Source organism: Haemaphysalis longicornis, unplaced genomic scaffold, assembly GCF_048455015.1.
Source record: "Haemaphysalis longicornis isolate Haplotype H1 unplaced genomic scaffold, Haemaphysalis longicornis Haplotype H1 scaffold_6, whole genome shotgun sequence".
NCBI classification, from domain to species: Eukaryota; Metazoa; Arthropoda; class Arachnida; order Ixodida; family Ixodidae; genus Haemaphysalis; species Haemaphysalis longicornis.
This window is the reverse complement of record NW_027526407.1, coordinates 150,553,410-150,577,213: the sequence shown is the minus strand read 5'-3', so window position 1 is coordinate 150,577,213 and position 23,804 is coordinate 150,553,410. Positions and strand designations below refer to the sequence as shown.

Sequence of the window (23,804 nt, the reverse complement as noted above, 5' to 3'; positions counted from 1 at the left end):
TCAAGGCAGCCTATTACCGCGTGGTAACAAGACATTGATTGTTTTCCGCTGAAAGGGATGAACCCGAACTACGAGACGGACAGGAAACCCGGGCGCTGCCGCCCGTTTTCTGAAGCTTTCTCTGGCTGCGTCGACGCGAATATCAGGCGAGCATAGACATCGGCGCTGCTCGCGTGTCGGCTCGACAGGGGATGACGTCGACGCGCGGAAACGCGGAAAGTACGCCGCACGTCGTTTGGCCTTTACGCGCCGCACATTACGGCCGGCTCAAAAATCAAACTGTTACACGTGCCTCAGTCATTGATGAGACAGTGGCAACGAGTCGTAGAATGGGTAGAGTGATGTGGCTTCCTACATTCATTGTCGATTCGCAAGGCCAGGCCTGAAGTGGGGAGCGGCGATGAAATACAGCCCAGGCACGCAGTCGTGTTCATCTCTGTGATGTTGTTCGTCGCATCAGGGTTACCAGATCGTTGGAACCACAAACCTCCAAATCGGCGTCCACAATAGCCCAAAAGTAGCCCAATGCGAAAATTTTAAGTAGCCAAAAAGTAGCCAACAATCTTTTTTTTTTTTTTTTTTTTGCAAGTGATTTTTTGCGCGCATAAAATTACTCTTCCGGAAGGACAATTTATTTAACCAGTTATGACATTTGAGGTGGGAACGGCGGGGCTATCTCATCGCGCGCATCATGTGTTTGTTCTAGGGAAAACACCATTACGAAGGCCATGCACTACAGGGAGATCACCGGGGTCAGAATCCATGGCGCCTAACTGGCCACCCTACTGTACGATTCTTCAACACTTTTGCGGTACATTGTCGAGTACCGTGGATCAAACTGAACTAGCGGAGCTGTCAAAATTGATAAACAGAAGTAAAACAAATGACATTCGTGCGTACTGTTGAGGAAAGAGAACGAGGATGAACATAGGACTATCACCATCATTAGCGAGTGGAGGAAGGAGGTGGAATAAAGGCGTTCTGAGCGGTGCCATGGCCCGGGGCCCAGTTCCTCAACATTTGGTGCCGTGAAACCCGGGAGGAACGGCCCAGTGGACTGCCTTACGGCGCAGCGCGTCTCCGAGGCTTGCAAGGCCTGGGAAACTCCTGGTTGGGATACTTTGTGATCCCTTCATCTCGGAGGCCTTGCCCTTGGGCAGCGCCCGCCATGGCCGGCTGCTCGACGCTCCACACCACCTACACTGAACCCGGAGACGACGCAGAGGACGCGGGCCAACTGCTACGGCTCAGAGATACCCTCCGAGTACAGATTTCCGACCTGGTCAAAGCGGCAGACCACGCTATGGAGCAGCGCCCTGTGAAACCAGGTACGCTGAAAACCCTCTACGAATCCGCACAGCAAAAACAGATCACCCTCGTACAGCTCGACAATCAGGTCAGAAACCTATTGGATATTGATGATTACACAAAAGAATATGAAGAATCTGATTTATACCTCGGAATGATTTTTCGAATTATTTTCCTGCTTCGAGACACGTTATCAAAAAATGGCTACGTGCGCATAACCCCGCAAGACAGTAAAGGCAAGACTTCGTGTAGACCCCTGAAATCGTCACTAAAGTTGGATCCCTCCGAATGACACGCAGCGTTCCACTCGCCTCTTCAGTTACCTTTGTAGAACCCTTTGTCCCTGCCAACGAATCGCTGACAGGAGCGACCCTGAAGGCACCCACTAAGTCTTCGGTATGCGTCGCAAACTCAGCGTCTTGTGTCGCTCTGAAGCCGCTGAGCGAGCGCATACCACAGGGAAATGAAGAGGCCGACAATCTAGGAACAGAACCCGTCGAGTGTGTGAAGGAGCATTCAGCTCTGGCTCCACTGGATGGGAAAGGTTCCCTCGTGAACACCGTGTCAAATCGTCGCAGGACAGAAAAGCTTAATCGCAGGGACAGAAGACAACGTAGGACTGGCCGACTTGAGGTTCAGACGGTAACCACAGCTGAATCCAAACAACGAAAAGGGCACTCATTCCCTCGAAGGAGTGGGATGTCGGCTGCTGCTTACTTTTACCGAAGGAAACGGCGACCGAATAACCAGGAACCGAGCGGGAGGCGACAAGGATGGCGACCGAGACACCGGGTACCCCAGTCAACCTGGTGTTGCAAGAAACATGGCCCCAGGATAGCCCACTATTTGGCCGATACCGCCGGACAGAGCTTTTATGGACTTCCGTTGCCCGCGTTCAACAGAGCAATTACTAGGAAGCGACACCACAGCTCAAAGCATCGTTGGAGACGGAAGTGACGGACGAGATGAGACCGACCGGACGAAACTATAACAACTAGAATGCTGGACTGGCCCTCATTTAGTTTAGTGGTGTTTCCTCCACAGATTCTCTGAATGTCTGCAGAAGAACTGTTGTCGCGGGCGGGAGTATGTTGAGGAAAGAGAACGAGGATGAACATAGGACTATCACCATCATTAGCGAGTGGAGGAAGGAGGTGGAATAAAGGCGTTCTGAGCGGTGCCATGGCCCGGCGGGCGGGAGTATGTTGAGAAAGAGAACGAGGATGAACATAGGACTATCACCATCATTAGCGAGTGGAGGAAGGAGGTGGAATAAAGGCGTTCTGAGCGGTGCCATGGCCCGGGGCCCAGTTCCTCAACACGTACAACATCGCGGCCATCGAGGAAACCTTAGGAAGAGAAGAAAGCTTCAAGGCAACAAGGAGGAAGCTGGCTATTGGCAACTTAGAGATGAACAGGGTAACATCAAGCACAATATGGAAGAGATAATAAAAATCGCAGAACGGTTATACACCAGGCTATGCGCCAGCGACGCTGGAGCGAGACAAAGTACCGAGCCTACAAGTGCTGTTTGCGATGTTCCACCACTAACGAAAGAGGAAGTAGAAAAGGCACCTACAGGCATGAAAAGCGGAAAAGCTGCAGGCGATGACGGCATAACCATAAACCTTCTTAAAGAGGGTGAAGATATAATACTAGAAAAGCTTGCTGAGCTATTCTCAGTATGTTAAAGGACTTTTAAAGTACGAAAAGCCTGGAAAAACGCCAACATAGTTTCAATTCACAAGAAGGGAGATAACAAAGCTCTTAAGAACTACAGAACCATCAGCCTTCTGTCGGTTGTATACAAGCCATTTACCAAGTTAATACTTAATCTACCACGATGGCTCAGTGGCGAAGGCGTTGTGCTGCTGAGCACGAGGTCGCGGGTTCAATTCCCGGGGGCGGCTGCCGCTTTTCTGATGGAGGCGAAAAGCAAGAATGCCCGTGTGTACGAGATTTCGGCGCACGTTAAAGATCCTCAGGTGGTCAAAATTAATCCTGAGCCCTCCACTACGGCGCGCCTCATCGCCTGCGTTGCGTCGCCGCGTTACACCCCACAATCAATCAAAAGTGGGAGGCCTCTATCCCTAAAAAGAAGGTATTCAACCAATGCGCCCTGCCTCTGCAGACATAAAACGGGACAAAAATTCTTGATCCGGTTCAACACTCTTGCAGCAGCTTCTGTTCCTGGCCAGACCAAACTTCACGTGAAGGCGAGCTTCTAAATTCTAGTTAGACATCCTATTTCGAAGGTCGGCTTTACTAAGCGAAACTTGACTGAACACTCGTTCCACGGCAGCGTTTGACACCGGCAGTGATTGCAAGGAAAGTGTCAGCTCAGACTTCGAAGGGAAGGTCGGCTTTCCGGCAAAGGTTTTCGCGTTTTTCGAAGGTCGGCTTTACTAAGTGACACTTGACTGAACACTCGTTCCACGGCAGCGTTTGACACCGGCAGTGATTGCAAGGAAAGCGTCAGCTCAGACTTCGAAGGGAAGGTCGGCTTTCCGGCAAAGGTTTTCGCGTTTTTCATGACCACCCAGAATTCGATCATGGTCTGGGTACCCTCTGCCAGATCGTTGACTTTCGTTTGGAGCGAGCGAAACTCAGATTATTGAGCGCGAAGTGAATTTTTCTCTGTAAAATCACCGAACGAGCAGTACAAAAAATCTGATGAGTAGTGGTTTTATTTTTGTGGTTCAAGAAGCTGCAGGTCACTCAGAAGCTACAGGTTCACAAGAAGTCGCTTCAGCACACTTTTGTACAAGCTATAAAAAACTTGCGGCACCTTTCCAACAGAAAGACTTGGTCAGAATCACTGAGCGAAGAATTCTGAAGACAGCTGAGCAAAAGAACTCCAAAGCCGCATGCCCTGACATGAAGCATGTGCTGATCCCATTCCGTGTTGTCAGGCTCTGCATAGTCAGGCATTACAACTCTTCCCATAAGCGTTTTCACAAATGAAATCAATTCCTCATTTAGCCTGACAGGGTCCTTGTCCTCGCACTGAAAGAGCTTGTTCATCCACTCGAGTTCTTCAATGATTGGGCTTAGAAATTAGTGAATTTTGCGGGTCAATGTACATTTCGCTTAGTACCTTTGCTGCATAGCGGCGTTCCCTACTTTTCGTTGTTTCGAAGCGGGATTGCGGTGCATTTCTTTTATTCAAGATTGAACGCAACGCAAGTGCAATGCTTAGCCATTTTGTCGCACAGACACCTGCCAGTTTATTCGGGATATCGCCCGAGGTGATGGCAGCGTATCTTTCCTTGTCTTCTTTCTGCCTTTCGAAAGGGTTTTATTCCGGGATGCACCAAGATTTCACTGAGATCATATGCGTCACGGCAATGACGCCAGTACAACGAAGCAAGCGGCCTGTAAAGGGTGCACCCCTGCACACACGGTCTTATTGCGGGGAAGCAACCGTTAGTACTAAAGAGTACGTTATACTTAGGGTTGTTCGTTTTCGGGTTTTATATTTTAACACAACAGTGTCTTATGCCGGGATACACCAAGACTTCACTGACGTCCTATCCGTCACGGTAATGGCGTTAGTACACCTTTGCCGAAGAGACCTGCCAGCATGACGTCGCTCGTCAAGCACATCCACCAGACAGCCGCCGACCCGCAAATCATGCTCAGCTGCCGATTTCACTGCGCGTTTCTTGTGTTTTACCGATTCCTACGACAGAGGAATCAACCACAGTTTTTTGGAGAATGCGCAAACCAGCTGAAAGTTTAGCTTCCAAAATATTCAATGTGCGTGGGTAGCAAATCGATCGCTTCATTACAGGCTAGCTGCATCGAATGGCACACACACTTTACAAGCACAAGCCGACAATTTGCTGCCTTCATTTTAGTGTAAAGGCGTTTGTTGTGACGAGCGCGTGATGCCCGTCACAATGTGAATTAATTAATGTGATGCCCGACTCCAACGCCGAATCACTGAAGAACCCACTGATCTCGGGAGCCAGGTGGTCAGCAGTCAGGAAGCTCCCGTGGACGGAACGTATCGCTAGAAGTTCCATTATCTCTGTTTCCTTACATAGAGCAAGTTAGAGTTAGGGGCTCACCTCCCGTGCGCTAGGAGATGAGGCCCTGGACTGCAGCCTCCCGGCTCGGGAACGAAAGAATGTAAGTCGATCGCCGCTGCAAGGCTCGTTTCTCCGCGTCGGGCTTGCTTCACCCCCCTCGCCCCCCCAAGGCCTTAACTCAGAAATGCGGCGGTTTCGCCAGAAGGAGGCACGCGCCCGGCCTTTCCTTTTGCGCTTATTGTTAGCACGTGAAAGCCTGCAGACGGAAAGCCTGCCAATACGCCGGTAAATCAGTCTTACATGCACCCCAGCCTTAGAGTCACCGGTTTGGTCCCCGGAAGGTGCGTTGTGGTGGAAGGGGAGGGGCAAGTAGTTCTCGATGTCATGTAGCCCAAAAATAGCCACATAGCCAAAAGAAAAATTTCGACGCCAACTCAAACAGGAAGTAGCCAACTTTGGCTCTTAATACACCGATCTGGTAACGTACCGCTGGCAATAGAGCTTCACACTAATATATCCTAGAGGGAAATCTGGCGCCACTGTCTAGGGAAGCCCCGCTTCAGCGAGTGTTGCGTCATGTACCGGGCAGGCACGTTCCACTTGTCCTTGGCATGGCTCCTGAACAGGCTGGGAAGTTGGCTCTGGCTGCAAAAAGCAACAATATTACGGAACAAGTTCTTCACATTTGTTTTGTCATTATAAAATTGAAACTCCAAAAAGGTAAATTTGTCAGTAATTATCTAGCAGCTTCACGTACAATGAACAAGAAAAAATGTTACCCTTTTTTTTTATTGTGGCTTCCAGACAAAAAAAGAAGCCACAAGGCTAGCTAAGCCAAGTAGGCGAGGAACATCGCTAGCGGCAATGGCGCCGCACACGGCGGCCCGCCAGCGGCATAAAACTCTATGCCGCTGGCGCTGGAAGTCACACAGTCCTGATGATGATAACGGAATGTTGTGGATAACGATGATAGTAGCGCTGAATGCGCATGTTGTTGGCGCCACTACAAGACCACTAGAATTTGGAACAAACAAGACAAGAGAAGCGAACATGAAAAATACAAGAAAAACAAAACAATAAGTTTTGCATTTTAAATATAATTAAATAGCAAGATTTCATTATTAAGCAGTGAAATTTTGAAGCTGAAGAACAGTAACTATTGCGAAACTGATCCAACTGCGGAAAAAATACAAACAAACGCCATTTTAGTGCTGCAGCTCCATTTTAAATAATCAAAGTGTTTACATGACTGCGATAGAAGGGCATAGCATCGTACTAAGCGCAGCAACTAGATAACGCGTCCACGCGTGCTGACGTTGAGAGTTCGCTGCGACTTCGGAGAGCAATATGTTGTTTATAACACGTCAGTAAGTGGCTTCCGTACGCTTTTGTCACAGCCAATTAATCGCGGTCAATGAAATCCGATGCAGCGGACTAAGAAAGCGTTGGGCGAGCATTTTCATTTTGGGTACCCGAAATGAGACTGGGAGTGCTGATGCTACGTAACGAAGGAATATTTTAGGGAAGCATTCCCGACCCCAACTTCCGGCTGCCGAACACGGCGTGGAGAGACACGTTAACTTCCACCCCCTGGAGAGAAACGATGTGAATACAATGTTTACAGGCGGTAGTCAGGACTTTGGGATTGCTTTATAGACGACCGTCTTGCGGTTGTATAAAGCACGGGCCGCATTCCATTGCCAGGGCAACTTCAGGACCTCCAGTTGCTAGTAAAAGCTTGGAATAGCACTCATCTTAGTCCTTAATGGGACTTGCACTTTTTTATATAGTCGCCGAGACCGCCATCGATTTCCTTCGTTTATAAACACACCATTAAATTCGCCTGTTTCTCGGTTTGTATGTTCCGGGGAGAGGAGTCCGTGATGTGAGGGAAGACCCCGCGAAAATCATCAAATTTTTTTATTTTGATTTTGGTGCACAATTTTCTTTTTACATTTTTTAACTGTTGACACCACGGAACCTGGGAACGCCTATTGGTAGAAGAGAATAATTTGTCGTTCCTGATAGAAGTGAACACGTGCGCCTCCTTACCTCTGAAGGAACAATTTTATATCAAGAGCCGTTTTGTGCCTATCTTTTATTGGTGTGCAGGTACACAAACGTTGGCTGCGTCGATTCGGGCACCGTCGTACAGGGTGGAGACATGCTTTAAACGGTCTCGTGCTGCCAAGGGCACCACTTATGGTCATGGAATTATTAGTGTTAATTCTATACTTAACGGGATCGGCCATGCGTCTTACTGTGCGTGGTCGCTTCTGGGGCGGTATTCTCGAGTTTTGTCCCTTTTGCGTCCCTTTCAAAAGTGTCCCTTTTGGCCAGCCCTGATTGGCTGAAAGCAAACAACCGGAAGTGACGTAACGCAAGCGCGGCAAACCTACTGCCACCCTTGCTCCATGCTGCCAACGTCCACTTCTTAACCGGAAGTACGTCACGATGAAAGGGACGCAAAAGGGACGTTTTCAAAAGAGACAGTTACGAGAATACCGCCCCTGGTGTGGTGCTCTAGCGTAAACAGTACTTGCAAGGTGTACTAGGTTGCCAGTGAGAAGTTTCGCATGCGCAGTAGCAACTGGCTAGGGCGACCGGCCGTTGCATTCCGCTGTGCAGCGGCTCGACAACGTACAAAACAGCTTTCGTTTCAAACAAGACCCAGCAACGTAAAGTAAAAATGGCTGCGCTTAGCTCAGCTAACTTAGCTCAGCAAAGCAAAAGCCTGGCTTAGTCTGGTTGAGTCTTGGCTTCGCTTAGTTAACCTTTGATTTAGCTGTATTGCCGACCATGTCTCAATGCCGTTCGGGTGCGTGCAGCGCTCACAGAAGGAGGCCGGGCGGCGTATTTCCAAACCGTATCCCGTAGGGGCCCAGGCCGACCACACCCCCTAGGCAGGGGCGCAGCCAATGAGGTTAAAAAATTGCATTTTTAACCTCCTTGGACGAAGCACAGTGACGTCACTACCTGTATGTGCGCGACTTCATGCGAGATGGAATTTTTCTTTTTTCCCCCTCCCCTCGTTTCGGCTGCTCTGAGGGTGGCCGATGGTTTCGCTCCGTGGGCGGGGCTGGCCTGCGGCGGTTGGGAAGCTGACGCACATGTGGTAGAAGTTAACCTTTTGTGCCTGAGCCCCTAATCTCTCCGCGCTCTTCTTGCGCGCCTTCAAGTTGACGCTGACCTCCGGTCGTGTTCCTAGATAAGCGCTCAGCTCAGTGCTCGAAGTGCGCGCGCGCGGATGGAAGCTTCCACACGCATGTGGCAATTATACACTTTCCGAAAAGCAAAAACTCTCATAAAAATAAAGACAAAAATTTGTTTTGATCATTTGTGATCGCGCTGCTTCGCGGCGGCCGATGGTTTTGCTCCTAGCGAAAGCCTGGCGTACGCGCTGCGAAGATGAAGCTCGCTCTCCACGCTCTCTTGTGCGCCGTCAGTCGCTCGTCTCCCATGCTGTTCCTAGTTAAGCTAGCGCTCGGCGCGTTGCTCAAAGTGCGCGCGCAGATGGATGCTTTCGCACGTACATATGTAGTTATTGTTTACGTTCCGGAAAGCAAGCACTCCCAATAAAGTGAAGGCAAAAATGCCTTTTTTTTTTGGTCTTGGGTGGTCCTTTGGACTCCCTACCGAAGCGCAGAACGTTTGCTCTCATTCGGTCGAAAGCACACGCGTACGTCGGTCGCTCGTCTGCTGCGAACATCAGCGAGCGTGTTATTCGCCATACTCGTCTGTGCCTCGCACTGGCGCAGAACTGCCCATCACAAGGTCCGTTCTCATAATTGTGTCTGCCACGCGCGTCCCCGCGTCCCCCGCGCATTCACGCGATGGTCGCGAAGCTTATAACTTCTGCTTCATGGATAAGCACGAGCTCGAGGTCGTCGGACCCGCCGCGGTGGCTCAGTGGCTAAGGCGTTGCGCTGCTGAGCACGAGGTCGCGGGTTCGATTCCCGGCCGCGGCGGCCGCTTTTCTGATGGAGGCGAAAAGCAAAAACGCCCGTGTGTACGAGATTTCGGCGCACGTTAAAGATCCCCAGGTGGTCAAAATTAATCCGGAGCCCTCCACTACGGCGCGCCTCATCGCCTGCGTTGCGTTGGCGCGTTAAACCCTACAATCAATCAATCAATCGAGGTCGTCGGAGATGACCTCGCGTCAACAAATCATGAGTCTGTGTTCCGCGCGAACCTGCATGATGAAGTAGCAGTCAACGCTTTCATGGACACGTAGAACGGGTGCACCAACACAACCTGGATTGTCCAAGAGGTCCAGAAACGGGGTGAAAGGTATGTTTTTTTATACGAAGCATTGTAGTACGCGAGGCGGCGTTTTGCCACTTGTGTTGTACTATTTATGTTTTCATTGTTGCTCTTTCTTGTTTATACATTCGTACACTTTTTTGCGTGTGTGTGGCTTACAGTTGAGGCGCGAGCTGTGACGCAATGCGCGCGAATTAAAAGGCCAGACACTACAGAAATCTATATATGTGGTAGCTAACAATCCGTCGCAGGAAACAGACACCAACTGCTCGTCTATACCCACCAGTGGATCTCGAAAAGCGACAATTTTGTGGCGCTATTTGGACTCCCAGATCACTATCGCAAAAATAGTGCGCCAAGAAGATAACTTTTTTTTACTTAGTTTTATCTCTGCTGCGACTACCGTGACTTCAAGCTCACGCGCAACTACTCATTAGTCCCAGCGAAAAGAATATACGTATCTGAGTGAGTGTAACACTTTATTAAATTAGAGGCCATGGGGCCCTGGGGGAGCAAGGATGAGGGGAAAAGGGGAAGGTCACAACTCGCACCATGAACACAGTTGCAGTCTTCGGGTCCTCGCAAAAGGAACACATTAAAGTCAGTCAGTGGCACCAAAACGCACAGTTCACACCTAAATGTACAGTTCACACTGTAGACAACGTGGTTCACACTGAAAACAGTGCACGCTGCAGACAGTTCACATTGTAGACCGAACGGGGGAGTCGGCCAGGCTGCTACAACAATTTGTAGAGTCCGTTTTCAAGGGCGGACTCGGTAATTGCTTCTAGTGCGGTGGGATCGTCGTGGACCCGGCTGACATGTTCCTGTTCAGTCGCAGGGGCCGGACCTATAGAGTTAAAAGCTGGTGGCGATTGCGGTCGAATAATGGACAGAGCCAAATTAAGTGGTAACGATTTGGTGTGCCTTCCCGATTACAGAGGGGGCATCAGCGCCATTCGGATCCTGCTGGAGCTGTGTATTTATAAATAACGTATCTTATGCACCAAAATTTCTGTGTGCATGAAGCACAAATTGTTAAAAATAACTAATCGGCATTGGCAACAGTGTGAGTGGTAGCACGCATGATTACTGATATCAAACTGCGCCCTTATGGCTTCAGTGAACAGACTGTGGTCAATAGCCCTGTACAGAAGACATATCAAACTCCTCGAGTACTTCAGTACCTGTACAATCCAAGTATTATTTAGCCGTTGGTTGGTATATATTTTCGATATTGTTTCCCTAAATTGGTATGACCAGCAGTGCAAATTATGTAGCGTTCATGACCGAGTTGTACGTTTGAGCTGATGTCTTTCTTATCAGCGTATCACCCTTGAAAGAACGATTCACACCTTCCATTGCTGTTCACAAAATGTCAATGGTTTCCTTGGTGGCACTGTTCCTGATAAAGAATTATGCAATGAAGTCAATGTTAACGAAATTCAATGTAATAGTGCCTATGTAAGTGCCAAAATATAGCAGCTCATGCAGCTGTAATATTTCGCAAGGGTAGGACAGTTTGTAAATGTAGTCATGGGTAATTGGCTGCCTTTCTTGTAATCCTTACCTGCAGCACCGAATCGTGTTTTGAGGAGTGAATATAGTGAAAGAGCACCCAACTCAATGGTATGCGCTTCTGTGTGTTGTAGTATGAATTTTCAATGAGGGTGTTTGCTTTCCAGAACGTGTATAATTGCCACATGCGCGTGGAAGCTTCCATCCGCGCGCGCGCACTTCGAGCACTGAGCTGAGCGCTTATCTAGGAACACGATCGCAGGTCAGCGTCAACTTGCAGGCGCGCAAGAAGAGCGCGGAGACATCAGGGGCTCAGGTACAAAAGGTTAACTTCTACCGCATGTGCATCAGCTTCCCCAGCGCCGCAGGCCAGCCCCGCCCACGGAGCGAAACCATCGGCCGCCCGCAAACCAGCCGAAACGAGGGGAGGGCGAAAAAAGAAAAAATCCACCTCGCATGAAGCCGCGCACATATAGGTAGTGACGTCACTGTGCTGCGTCCAAGGAGGTTAAAAATGCAATTTTTTTAACCTCATTGGCTGCGCCGCTGCTTAAGGGGTGTGGTCTGCCTGGGCCCCTACGGGATATGGTTTGGGAATACGCGGCCGGGCGAACGCGCCGTTCGCCGGGGCGAAAGCGGCGAGCGCACCGTTCCTCTCGCCGGCCGTGAGGTGAGTCACGTTGCCCGCGACAACCCAGCGCCGCATGCATGGGAGGCTACGGCTTTGGTCGGCTGCCGGTTAGCTGAGCGGCCGCTCCCGTCACGGCCGCCGCCGCAGAACCACTGAAAACGGGAGCCTTGTGCGCAGCGCCGACAGCGGGTCCGGCGAATCACGGGATGTGTTTCGCGGGGTGTGTCGCCGTGGGTGTGTCTCCGGTCAAAAGGTCCCCTTACGCATCCTCGAAATCGCTGGACGAAAGTAGTAAATCTTTGCTTTGATAGGAAGATTGAAACTTCCGTGACACGGCCTCCAAGCACGATGGGTCTGCGTGGCGTAGGACGCCAGTCGTCTAGGCGCGCTGTAGGGAACGAAAGAATGAGTCTTTATTGCGCTGGCGAACAACTAAACTTCAGGACATCACGTGTCGTCTACATTGGGAGCCACAATTTGCGCCTGCTAGCTGGCGTGGCGGTAAACGCCGAACACTGCAAGACGATAACAGCTAACAATCTACGGGAGTAAACCGTTCTACAGCGAAACTTATAACGTGCCGTCTTGCTTTAGCGGTGAGCGAGTGACCCAAAATGGAGGCAACAACGTAAACGTGCCTCCACCTTGTGCGGTGGTGACGAGTGTGCATTGATACACCCCATACAAATGTAAATATGCAGTACCTCTACCGGTTGCGACTGCGCACACATGGTCTATTTACCTCAAAGCCATAATAGTTACACGAAGTGTTTTAGTGATCCGGGATCCTTTAACAAACTTCTCAAAAGTGAAGACAATATTCAGAAGATCAGGGCGGTACGAGCTGGCCATGACATAATGGTTCGTAAAACTGTTCCCTCATTAAGCTTGCAATTAGACATGTCGGCCACTTTTTTGACACACAATTTTGCACAGCACTTTGCAAACTGCCATTGAAAAGTATGAGGTATAGTGAAGAAAGCGGGCTGTTTCGGGGCGAGAATCTCGCGGGAGCCGCAACTGTCGTGTCACTTGCGGACATGAAATGACTGTTGGTCGCACTCGCATTGCAGCTGACTTGATATTTGTTTCGTTTTGTCTCGGCGTATGTCTTATTTGATTAGTTATTCATCGCATTCTTTCTTTCTGCACGACTAATTTAGAAGACCGACCTCCAATAAAAGTAGTACCCTCCTTACGGGACAATGAATGAAAGGTAAAATTCTAGAAGTTTCACCAAGAAGTTTTTGTGAAGATACCTATTATATCAGCACAGTTTTTAACAGAGCGAACAATTGCATTCTTTTAGGATGCGTACAATATTCGGATCTCCCTCTACCTTGCTCTACTGCAGATTAAGTTCATTGTTGAGTACTTATGCTTCAACAGAGAAAGCACGTTTCCAAATTACATAGACACTCCCTTGAAGCGGCTCTTCTTTCTAGCCACCTACCTGTTCATTCTTACGTACTCTCTGCACGGTTAACCCGTACCACGCACTACTGTTGTGCGGGATTTAGGTGTAATACTGGATGGTAAACTACTTTTGAATTCGCATGTGAACTACCTTGCCAACTCATAACTTCGCACGCTTGGCGTGATCTCCCGGGCGACCAGTGAATTCACTAAGCGCTCATGCTCGGTCTCAGTTTACCGCACCATAATTGGGCCTAAGCTTTCCTTGCACGTGGCAATTTGGAATTGTTTAAGCTCTTCCTCGTTCCTTCGACTAGAAACGACTCAGAAGCTCTTCTCAAGAACCGTATTTCTTTGTTACTCAGCACTGAGCCGTTATGTGTACGGCGGGCTGCTCAAGCTTATAAATCTGAATGAGCTGGCGCTCAATACATGGCCTGGGTTTTGTTTTTAACTGCATTCATTAAAAAGTTTACTGCCCTTCTCTTCTAAGGTCTGTTTATCTGCGAGTGCCGAGCGGACCACTGCGCCCGCATGGCTGCAATTATGTGAACAAAACACTTAAGCGTGGTACCAGCTAGCCAATGCTAACGTGCGTTCAACAGCCTGTTTTGTAGCGTGAGCTACACTGGCCTAGGTTGAGCAGTTTTGCGTGGCTCCTGGAGAGCCGTGCTGTGCATGCGCCAGGAGCAGTGACGTCACACCGCGCACACAACGTTGCTCACTGCCCGGCGCCTCTCACACATCCCACGCGCCCTGCTTCATCGCCGACCTCCGTTCCGCACGTGAAGGCCCGGTCCACTTGATCACTCGAGGGGTGGTGGGTGTGGAACCGACGGCTCGCGCATCGCAGTGAGTGAGTGAGTAAAGACTTTATTGAATCGCCGGCTGTGGTGTCCCTAATGGAGCACCATGACGTGGCCTACGCCATCCTGTCAAATACCCTTTACTCGGCAGCCGCCTCTCTACTCCCCTCGAGGTACTTCAGCCACCCCTGAATGGGGGCCGAGCACTCTCGGCTTTCGACCGGCTTCTGCCTTTCAAGGGCCGCCAGGATCGGCTAAACGGCCTAAAGTTGGTCGTTCTTGTCGTTGCTCCGCGCCGCAGCCTCGAACCACGGCGGGATCGTTGTTGCTGTTGCCGCTTCGCTGGGCCTTGCCGTACAGTCCCACAGCAGGTGGGCCGCAGTGGCTTGCGCACTGTGACACACCTTGCACGTGTCGTCCTCGTACTGTTCGCGCGGCACACGTGTTTCATGATGACCGGGATCAGTAGCGAACCCGCCTGCATCTGTCTGAACACCACCGCCTGTTCCCGAGTCAGACTCGGGTCGGGCGGTGCCCTTCTCCTCCTGCTTAGCCTGTAGTGCTTCGTTATTTCGTTATATGTGGCCAGCCTATCCTTGGTTCCCCCCCCCCCTTATTTCGCAGACGGGTTCGCTACGGCCGAGCGGCCTGTTAACTCTGGCGCGGTCGAGTTCGCCGTCTCGTTGTGGTTTCGGTAACGTTCCGAGACTTTGTTCCCGGCGTGGGCCGGGAGCCACTTAACGGTCACTTCTCTGTCCTTGAGGTCCAGCGCGGCGAGCACTCGCACTTCCCCACAACATACTCTGTTCTTGGCATAGTTTCGCATTGCACTCTTAGAGTCACACAGCACGGTCTTGCAGTCCGGATTCGAGATGGCTAAAGCAATCGCCACCTCCTCCGCGCCTTCTTTGTGCGTACGCTTGCCGCGGTGATCGTACCGCCGGTCTTAGCGTCGATGACCACCGCCGTGAATTCCCCGCCTTCTCGATACTCCGCGGCGTCGACGTACTTCGTCCCCGGCAGCTCCGCATGCAATTCCACCATTGCCTTGACTCTCGCCGCTCTCCGTTCACGGTTGTGTTCGGGGCTCATGTTCTTTGGAATGGGATAGACTCTCATTCTCCTTCCTACCTGGTCCGAGATCTCTGCCGTGCGGCCGTAGCCGTCCTTGCTCGAGTCGCAGTCTACGCCCAGTCTCTTCACGATGGCCCTTCCGGTTTTGGGCGCCGCGAGCCGCTCGAGCTGGGCGGCTCTCTGTGCCTCTGAGATCTCCTCGACCGTGTTGTGCACGCCGAGGTCGAGCAGCTTCTCTGTGCTCGTGCAGTCGAGAAGTCCGAGTTCCATCTTGTGGGCCTTGTGGATCATCGCAATCATCTTATTGCGTTCGTCTAGCCGCCAGTTGTGAAAGGCGGCGACGTACGCCACGTGGCTCATGGCGAACGAGTGAACGAGCCGCAACAGGCAGTCGTCCCGCATGCCGGCCTTTCTGTTGGCGACCCTCTTCACGAGGAGCGTGGCAGCAGACACCTTGGCCGTGAGGCGATTGATCTTTTTGGCGCTGGTTCAGTGTTTCTCGAATAACAGGCCAAGCACCCGGATCTTCTCGACCTCGGGAATCACCTGGCCGCTGCTGGTTCTGATCTTGATCTTCTCGTGCTCCGTTGGCTCGGTCTTCTTTCTTGCTCCCTTCGGCTGTAACACCAGGAGTTCTGACTTGCGAGGAGAGCAGATCAGGTCCGACCCGTCAAGTTGGTCATCGATGGCGTCCACCGCTCTCTGTAGCGATGCCTCGATTAACCCTTTGCTGCAACACCGGCGTGCGCCTGTGGAACCAGCTTAGCTCTGGGGCAATCGTGACGCTGCGCCGGAGCCGCTTTATAAATATACATGTGTCACATAATGCGTATACCGTGTGTGTGTCATTGAAACAGCAGTAGGCATGATAATCAAGCTAATCCTAGACAACCAGAAAAGGTAAGAATAACGAGCTGAACCTTAGCTCACGCTACGCATATCCTGGCATAGCCGGGCTAAGCACTGCTAATTTTTGCGTTCTGTTGACATTTTTTGCGCTCACATGATTTATTTTGGCGCTGCCTAAAATATAACATTTTTCATGTGCATGCTGTGGAGAGGTCGCACCTGCACTTTTACCTATGTTGTAAGGCGTCTTATAGGGGCGTCTTATCTTTGTTATGCTTGTATAAGTTTACTAATGCATACTCTACGCCAGACCGCTTCGCTCTAGTTCTTCGGAAATATTTTCTGTAGTCCTTGATCACACACTACTTCTGTATATATCTACACATCTTTCCTTCACCATTTCTGACTTACTACCCGTCTTTAGATGCTTCCTCTTACATGCACTGCTGCAGTGCACTGCAGTGCACCCCCGAGAAGACTCAGTGCTGTTGGTGAGCACTTACAATAAATAAAAGCTACATGAACACCACATACACGTTTAACTACTCTCAGTTTGCGTTTTATAACGCAAATAAATACCAGATTAGAGTAGCGTCCCCGCTATACCACATCCTCCATCGGGCGCGTCGTAGGCGTGAAGAAGGCAGCGTGTTACTCGCCACGGCACCTTATATCTAGGCTTCATAGTTCGCTAGTTTGTGCGGCTAAGGTCGTACCACCCTTCGGCTGCAAACTACTTGCCCACTTTTCGTCATTCGGTAGATCCAAACATGCCAGGAGGGAAGTTGAAGGTTGCTAAAGTAAGCTTATATTAGCAGATATCATGCGGACTTTAATTATCACGCCTTGCATTGGCGCCTTTCAGACTCGCTTTGTCCTCTTCATGCAACGCCCCTTACATGGTGCCTTTGAGGCATAATAAATAAATAAGTAAATAAATAAATTGACCGCGGTTTCCTCTCCTTCGGGCGCGCTGCGCATATATAGTGCCTAGAATATAACCGGTGGGCCGCTCTCCCGCGGCCTATCGGTCGACGGTTGCTCTCCGATTGCGCTTGAACCCCCTCAGCGTCGCATCACACCCGGGTTCCCGCGAGGGGAGGTGAGCGTAATTTTTTATGCTGTGAGCAACAACTAGCGTGATCTGCGCGCCTTCTGTAGAAGGAAGCTAAAACACAGAATACACATAAGAAAGCCCACGCCTAACCACGGTTCATAGTTGGCAACATAGCTTCCCACTGAGGGTTTCTTTCGCAGATTTCAGGACATACAGTAAGTAGTACATGACCGAGCCTTACAATCTTCTTTCAAGTGAAAATACGCATTGAATTGGTTGCTATTGCAATAGCGTAGTCCCTATGTCGCGGAGCGACGACCTTATTGCTGTTTAGCCGCCAGGGGCCGGAGCCGTGAGACCCCCGTTTGAACCCCTGTAACGGCGGTGACTGACAAATTTACAATGATGATGTTGCGCGATGTGCCAGGAGCTACGGCTCTCTCTTCTACTCATTTCCCAACGAACTCCGACCACAAAGAGTAGAACAACGTCCACATGTGGCGAATGGCTCCGGGCCTAAACACCGCACCACCATTAACTGTAACAATATAACATACAATCCCGTTCCGCCTAGGCCGTCCTTTTTTCTTTTACGATGGCTTTCGTTCGATCTGGTTCCTTGTTTTCGTTCGGTGTGCCCAGGTGGGTGACCACGTTGCTTCCGACGTCTTGCAACACTGATTATTCAAATACCGGAGGCAGAAGCTGTAGCCAATCAAGTAAACGTGAGCTGCTGCAACCGTTAGCGAAGATGTTCCTGCTGTAGATTTGAAACATGTCCATTCCGTCTCTTCGTAACCTGCCCCACTAGGTTTAGGAAGCATTACCAACGTAGATGTCTCTGACCTAAGAAGTTTGGGGCTTTGTCAGAGTACATTCCTTGAAAGGTAGAGATCCGCACTTTTTTATTGAGCAGAAGATATCATCCGTATTCGTGAGGCTTGCATGCCCATTGTCTTGTCTTTGGTTGTGTAATGCTGGGGGAGGGGGCGAGCATTACAGAACCAAAGACAGGCTCTCACAGAACCCACTACTCCAAGATGCTATCCCTCCATCGAGGATCTCCCATACACGGCATTCCGCCTCATGAAAAGCGATGTAGTATTCAGGTGATCATGTTGGGTGAATTCATTGTAGTCTCAGCCCTCCGTCTGCTTTCTACAGCTGCTACAGTATGGATATGCATCACTCTTCGTATTGAAAATGGAAAACTCGCTGTTATTTCTTACTACGCTAGGACGATATGCCATCCGACTTACAGGGTTTTTTTTTCTATAATTAATTGAACAGCGCCATTCTGCTAACATCGGAAACATTTGCACAGCTTCGTTCATCTTTTATTTTCATATCTACTATATTTTCTCTTTCCTTATTACTATTTAACACTGCTATCCAGCTTTTTTAATGGGCGCAGTATCTCTCACTGCCCAGCGGAATTCGTGAGAAGCAACGTAGCGTTCTCGTTTTCCTTTCAAGGTCCTCTACGTGATGCTGGCCAAGCTGACGACCTACAATGCGACTGTTGTGCCGCCAATAAATAAGCCTGTCGACCTCAAGGCCTTGCCAGAAAACCACGGCGGTGTCTGGGCACCGTGGATCGCGAGCCAGTGACTTTGAGAAAGGACTTTGGGCGAATACCTCCTTTGAACATCAACTGCGAAGCCTGGACATGAAATCATTAAGAAGAACGAAAGAATAATAATGAACGTTTCCGTACTGCCGCTAAGTCTCGTGACCAGGTGGCCAACTACTGTATTTTCTGGCATTGTATTACTACATTTGATTGCTACAACCTTGCAGTGAGGTTGCAATGAATTTTGATGGAAAACTATGACAGCCTCTAACGTGTCCCCAACTTTGTAACCAGTGGGGAACAGGCCCGTAAAAAAGCAGTTGTACAGGATTATGACTTATTATTTTATATTTAAAACCTACTTGCGCTAAAATCTTTCCTGATGTTTTTTTAAAAGGGGCCAACGTGGGATATCAAAAACGTTTATTTACGCCGCTGGGAGAAACGCATAAGAAAATTTGGTTCTAAAACATAGAAGAGATACATAAAGGCCAGAAGGGAAAATAAAAATGAATTTATCTCTATCTACAAGGAACAGGCGATGTCTAAACAACATATATAGCATCGCGCAGCAGTACAGGAGGTAACCGGAGGGGCCACCTAGCCGACGACTGCCCCACACTCTTAACAAAAAAGCTCTTAAAGGGTAGTAATGGCTGTATTTACTAACTCCTTACGAACTTTACTACCCCCCAAAATGGTGTGTAGGTCCTTCCACTAATAGTGGTACCTTTACTAGTCTAGACCATTCATTTAGTAACTACTGCTTGTTTGATACTAAGAATCAGTGACAGTAACAAAATTCTGTGAATTATTGAAAGTAATAACTACAGGACTTTTCCCACTCCAAACCACGATTAAAAAGTTTTTGCAAATCCGCATGCTGACTTGTATATGCTCACAATAAAATGCATAATTCTGAAATTATCGCTAAAATTGTTTATTTTTCTGACAAGCCCACTAACTCTACCTGAGGACCTTCCGCTGCTGGCTTTAAATGCAAAAATACAGATGTATTTTTATGGTAACTAAGTTGTACTCGCACTCCTCGTGCATCCTTCTGGCTTTCTTGTTCAATTTATTAGTTGGTTGTCTAAGTGTGATATGTGCATCTTGAATGTGTCTATGTCCGGCTGAACGCTCAGCCGATACACATTGTCGCGCGTAGCTTTTTACTAGGTTATGCATGGCCTGTTAGTAAAATTCACTAAGTACCTAGTTTATACTGGGACGAGTTACTGGTTTCTGTTCTGTTAGTAAGTGCCACGACCTTCTGCACGTGCACGTACACTTTAGCTAACGGAAATACCCCGGTTTTGCGCAGTTACTGCAACCAACTGCAAAGAGATATCACGGAAGCATTTTAGTCGTGCAGAGAGGGAGAGAGGGTGAACAACTTTACTGTGTGCCTGGAACAGGGTCGAAGGAAATGAAACAGATTGGAGATCCACTCCGGTCTTACTTCTCCTGGTTAGGCGGCCGCTAGGAGTCCGTGTCTTCCGATGGCTTCTTCAGCCATCCGGACTACTTGGACGTGCACTTGGGTTCGGAACTGAGCAGCGCGGTCTCCCACTGCTACACGGTTTTAATGTCTAAGAAAGGCCGTCCCTTCTGCTGGACCTGTTTACTGATGAAGGGCCACGACCAAACCATGTGCCGGAGGTGCGCTCTGCCTGTACTACGTGTTCATTCATCTGTGCACAGTCCAGGGTACCAACGGATGTAGGCTACAGGGTTCGGGAAAGTGCTGGCAAGCACCTGTGTCAGAACCCCTTCAGTGGCATTTTAGAGCAAAAAAATACACTTACTGAAGGGCTATTTAACGTCATAGGTAGATTTTTTTGCATGCGCCGTTGCAGTGTAATGCAATGGGTGTTTAGTAACAATAAATAGAAGTCTAGCATTTGCCCGTGTATTTATATTTGTTGCCCCGTCTTTCAGTGCTTGTACCCCGCACGGGGCACCTTGAGCAATCTTGGTGACGGTGTTGGCGACACCGCGGTCCCCGAGCCCCCATACAATAGCTGGATCCAACCGTGGCGATGTGTTTTAAGGTGAAGGGTAGAAACCTCAAACGGTGGCCGTCGGAGCCCAGGTCAAGCTCCGGCGGATGGGCTCCCAGTCTGTTTACCAGGCAGGGAGCTCCGGGACCTCTCTCGGTATCAGGGTAATCCGAGCGAAGGAAGTATTACCTGCTTTTTCCTATGCCATATGGTAAATCAAAAACCCCCCCTCCAAACCTGATTAGAGCCTCAAAAGGGTCCGCACCGAAGTATCTTTTCCACCCCTTCCTGCCATCAACTCCCCGAAACCTGACAACTCCCCCCGTTTTTTTATAGTTGAATCGGTTGACAAATCCAAGCCTATTTCGTCACAATCCGTATTCCTTGTATCCAAGTTTCTTGAATCTATCCTTGGCAAGAGATACAATGCTAAAAACTAAAAACTGGTGAGTTCTTAGTTGAGGTCAACACGCAGCAGCAAGCCACAACTCTCATAAGCCAAACTCGCATGGTAGACCTGGATATCACAGTCACACCGCACCGCAGCCTCAACAGCTCCCAGGGTGTGATATCTGAGCCAGACCTCCTAACCGAGACCGAGACCGATCTGCTCGAAGGCCTAAGAGACCAAGGCGTGACAGCAGTAAGCCGCATCGTCATTAGAAGAAAAAAAGAAAGAAATAGCCACAAAACACCTGATACTTTATTTTGACCGCTGCACTCTGCCCGAACATGTCAACGCAGGTTTCATCCGTTGTTCTGTCCGTCCGTACATCCCGAACCCGCGGCGCTGCAGCGGTTCGGGCATGGTACCAACTCCTGTCGCGGCAGAACAACATGTGCCAAATGCGCCCAGTATGATCATCTCTCCGACAACTGCACTGCAACCAACTTCACCTGCCCCAATTGCCAGGTTCCACACGCAGCATACTCTCGCGCTTGTGAAATGTTTCATCTTGAGAAAAAAATCATTACGCAAAGGTAACCGAAAACATCACCTTCCCAGAGGCGCGGAGGAGGTTCGCCTCTTTCCCTCTGGGAAGGTACGCTGACGCAGCTCGCCGGGGGCGGAGCGGCGTCTAGTTTCGGTAGGGACCCAGTACTGCGCGTCGGACTTGGTACCGCCCCCGCCCTCCACCGGGTTGCCTCTAGCAGCCCAACCCGGCTCCGCACCGCTCGCTGAGGCAGCAGCGGTTGTGGTGGCATCTACGTCCGGTGGGAGTGATGCTGCATCCTCGACTTCCGCTTCACCGTCCCAAACCACATGCGAGGGCACGGAGAAGATGGAGATGGGGGAACCAGCGGCAGCTCCCACTTCCACCGCACCGCCTGCGCCATCCGAGGCGTTCGTGAAACTCTCGGCGGTTGCTGGCAAGGAAAAGCGCACCCCAAAGGGTCCGCGGTCCAAGGAGCCTGATACCCTCAGGCGCTCCGAGGACATCCGAGGATGAAATGGACGTCGGGCCATTGTTGTCTGCGGTGCACCGCAAGGAACGTGTCCTGACGCCAAAACCTCCCGACAAGCCAAAAAAGGCGAGAGTCACATCCCCGAAAGACGACACAAAACATACACACTCCAGTAGCTCTCACTCATACACACTCCAGTAGCTCCATGGGAAGAGAAAACATAATTCAATGGAACTGTAGAGGCCTTCTTAAAAATCTTGACGATGTATATGAAATAATGCAAGCTAATCAGAGAAGTGTGATGTGTGTTCCGGAAACACATCTGAATTCCAAGCACACAAATTTCTTGAATAGTTACATAGTCTTCAGAAAGGACAGGGATGGCTGCACACACTCTCCTGGCGGTGTGGCCATAATTGCCCGGAATTACTTAGCCTCCCACCCTGTCACTCTGAACATTGTCCTTGAGGCTGTAGCAATTCGAACAATAATATTTAATAGGCTGATAATGGTATGCTCCATACATATTCCTTCTAATATTGCACTTTCGAGCTCTGACTTCGAGGCGCTGGTTGAGCAGCTACCCGAACTACACGTCTTAACAGGTGACCCTAATGCTCACAATTCACTTTGGGGCTCTTCTCGTACGGATGCCCGGGGTCGCCTGATAGAGAGGTTTCTAACATCCTCTGGAGCATGCCTTTTAAACAATAAACAGCCTACATACCATAACATAGCACACAACACATCTTCATATTTTGACTTGGCTATTGTCTCCGCAGTCTTCTTTCTTCTTCTCGAGTGGGTTGTGGGCACTGACCCATATGGCAGTGACCACTTCTCCACCTCACTAACATATATAGATAAAGGCACAAGCAGTTCATCTTCCCATGAAAGGTTCAATGAAGCAGGAGCTAACTGGAACACATTTACAGAGACATCGAAACTACACTACACAACCATAAGACACCTACACGTAGACGAAGCCGCTAAACTCCTCACGGCGCACATCCTCGACACCGCCGAAAAGTCCATTCCCCACGACTCTGGTCCCCAGCACAACCAGCGGAGGCCGTGTTGGAATAAGGACTGTAGGCGAGCGCGAGAGGCCCAGAACAAGGCGTGGGGTATCCTCCGTCGGTACCCCACCTCGGCAAACCTCATTTTGTTCAAACGGGCCAAGGCGTTAGGAAAACGTGTTCGCCGTGAGGCAAAAAGAGATAGTTGGCGCTCATTCATAACATCCATAAACTCATACACAGACACACGCAAGGTATGGACACGTATACGCAAACTCAAAAGACAACAGACACACCGCCTGCCCCTGGTCAGTACAACAGGGGACACACTGGAAGATCAGGCTGACACACTGGCACAACACTTCCAACACGTGTCCAGTTCAGCACACTACACGAACACTTTCTTGAAGTGAAAAGAAGTCCCTACACGACAACAACAAATCACAGACAACAACTCCCAGTTTTCACTACACGTGCTGAGGGCTGCTCTGAGCACGTGTAAACCCTCAGCTCCAGGCCCAGACAACATCACATACACAATGTTACAACACTTACACGCAGGCACACTTGAAACACCTCTACATCTATTTAATAAAATATGCCTTTCGGGGCACATTCCAAAGTCTTGGAGGGAGGCGATAGTAGTGGCTTTCTTGAAGGAGGAAAAGGACCCGTCGTCCCTCTCAAGTTACCGTCCTATAGCTCTGACGAGCTGTCTGTGCAAGCTCTTCGAAAAGATGATCAATCGCAGGCTCATGTACTTCCTCGAGTACAACGGTCTTCTCGAGAGCTGCCAGGCAGGCTTCAGGGCGGGGCGATCTACCAACGATCAACTCGTTGCGTTGG

At 49.8% G+C, this 23,804-nt stretch overlaps 1 protein-coding gene across 3 annotated transcripts in view; it reads left to right on the top strand.

The window, feature by feature from the left end:
• LOC144141202 (arylsulfatase B-like) overlaps positions 1–23,804 on the top strand; it is a 95,328-nt gene that overhangs the window by 63,068 nt on the left and 8,456 nt on the right. Inside the window, exon 9 of one of the 3 annotated variants that reach the window (XM_077672767.1) lies at positions 18,433–19,453. The exons of the other annotated variants lie outside the window; for them this stretch is intronic. Within the exon in view, the coding sequence (XP_077528893.1) occupies positions 18,433–18,497 (65 nt within the window). The 3' untranslated portion in view covers positions 18,498–19,453. Of the gene's footprint in view, positions 1–18,432; positions 19,454–23,804 lie in introns of those variants that run through there. 3 annotated transcript variants of the gene reach the window in all.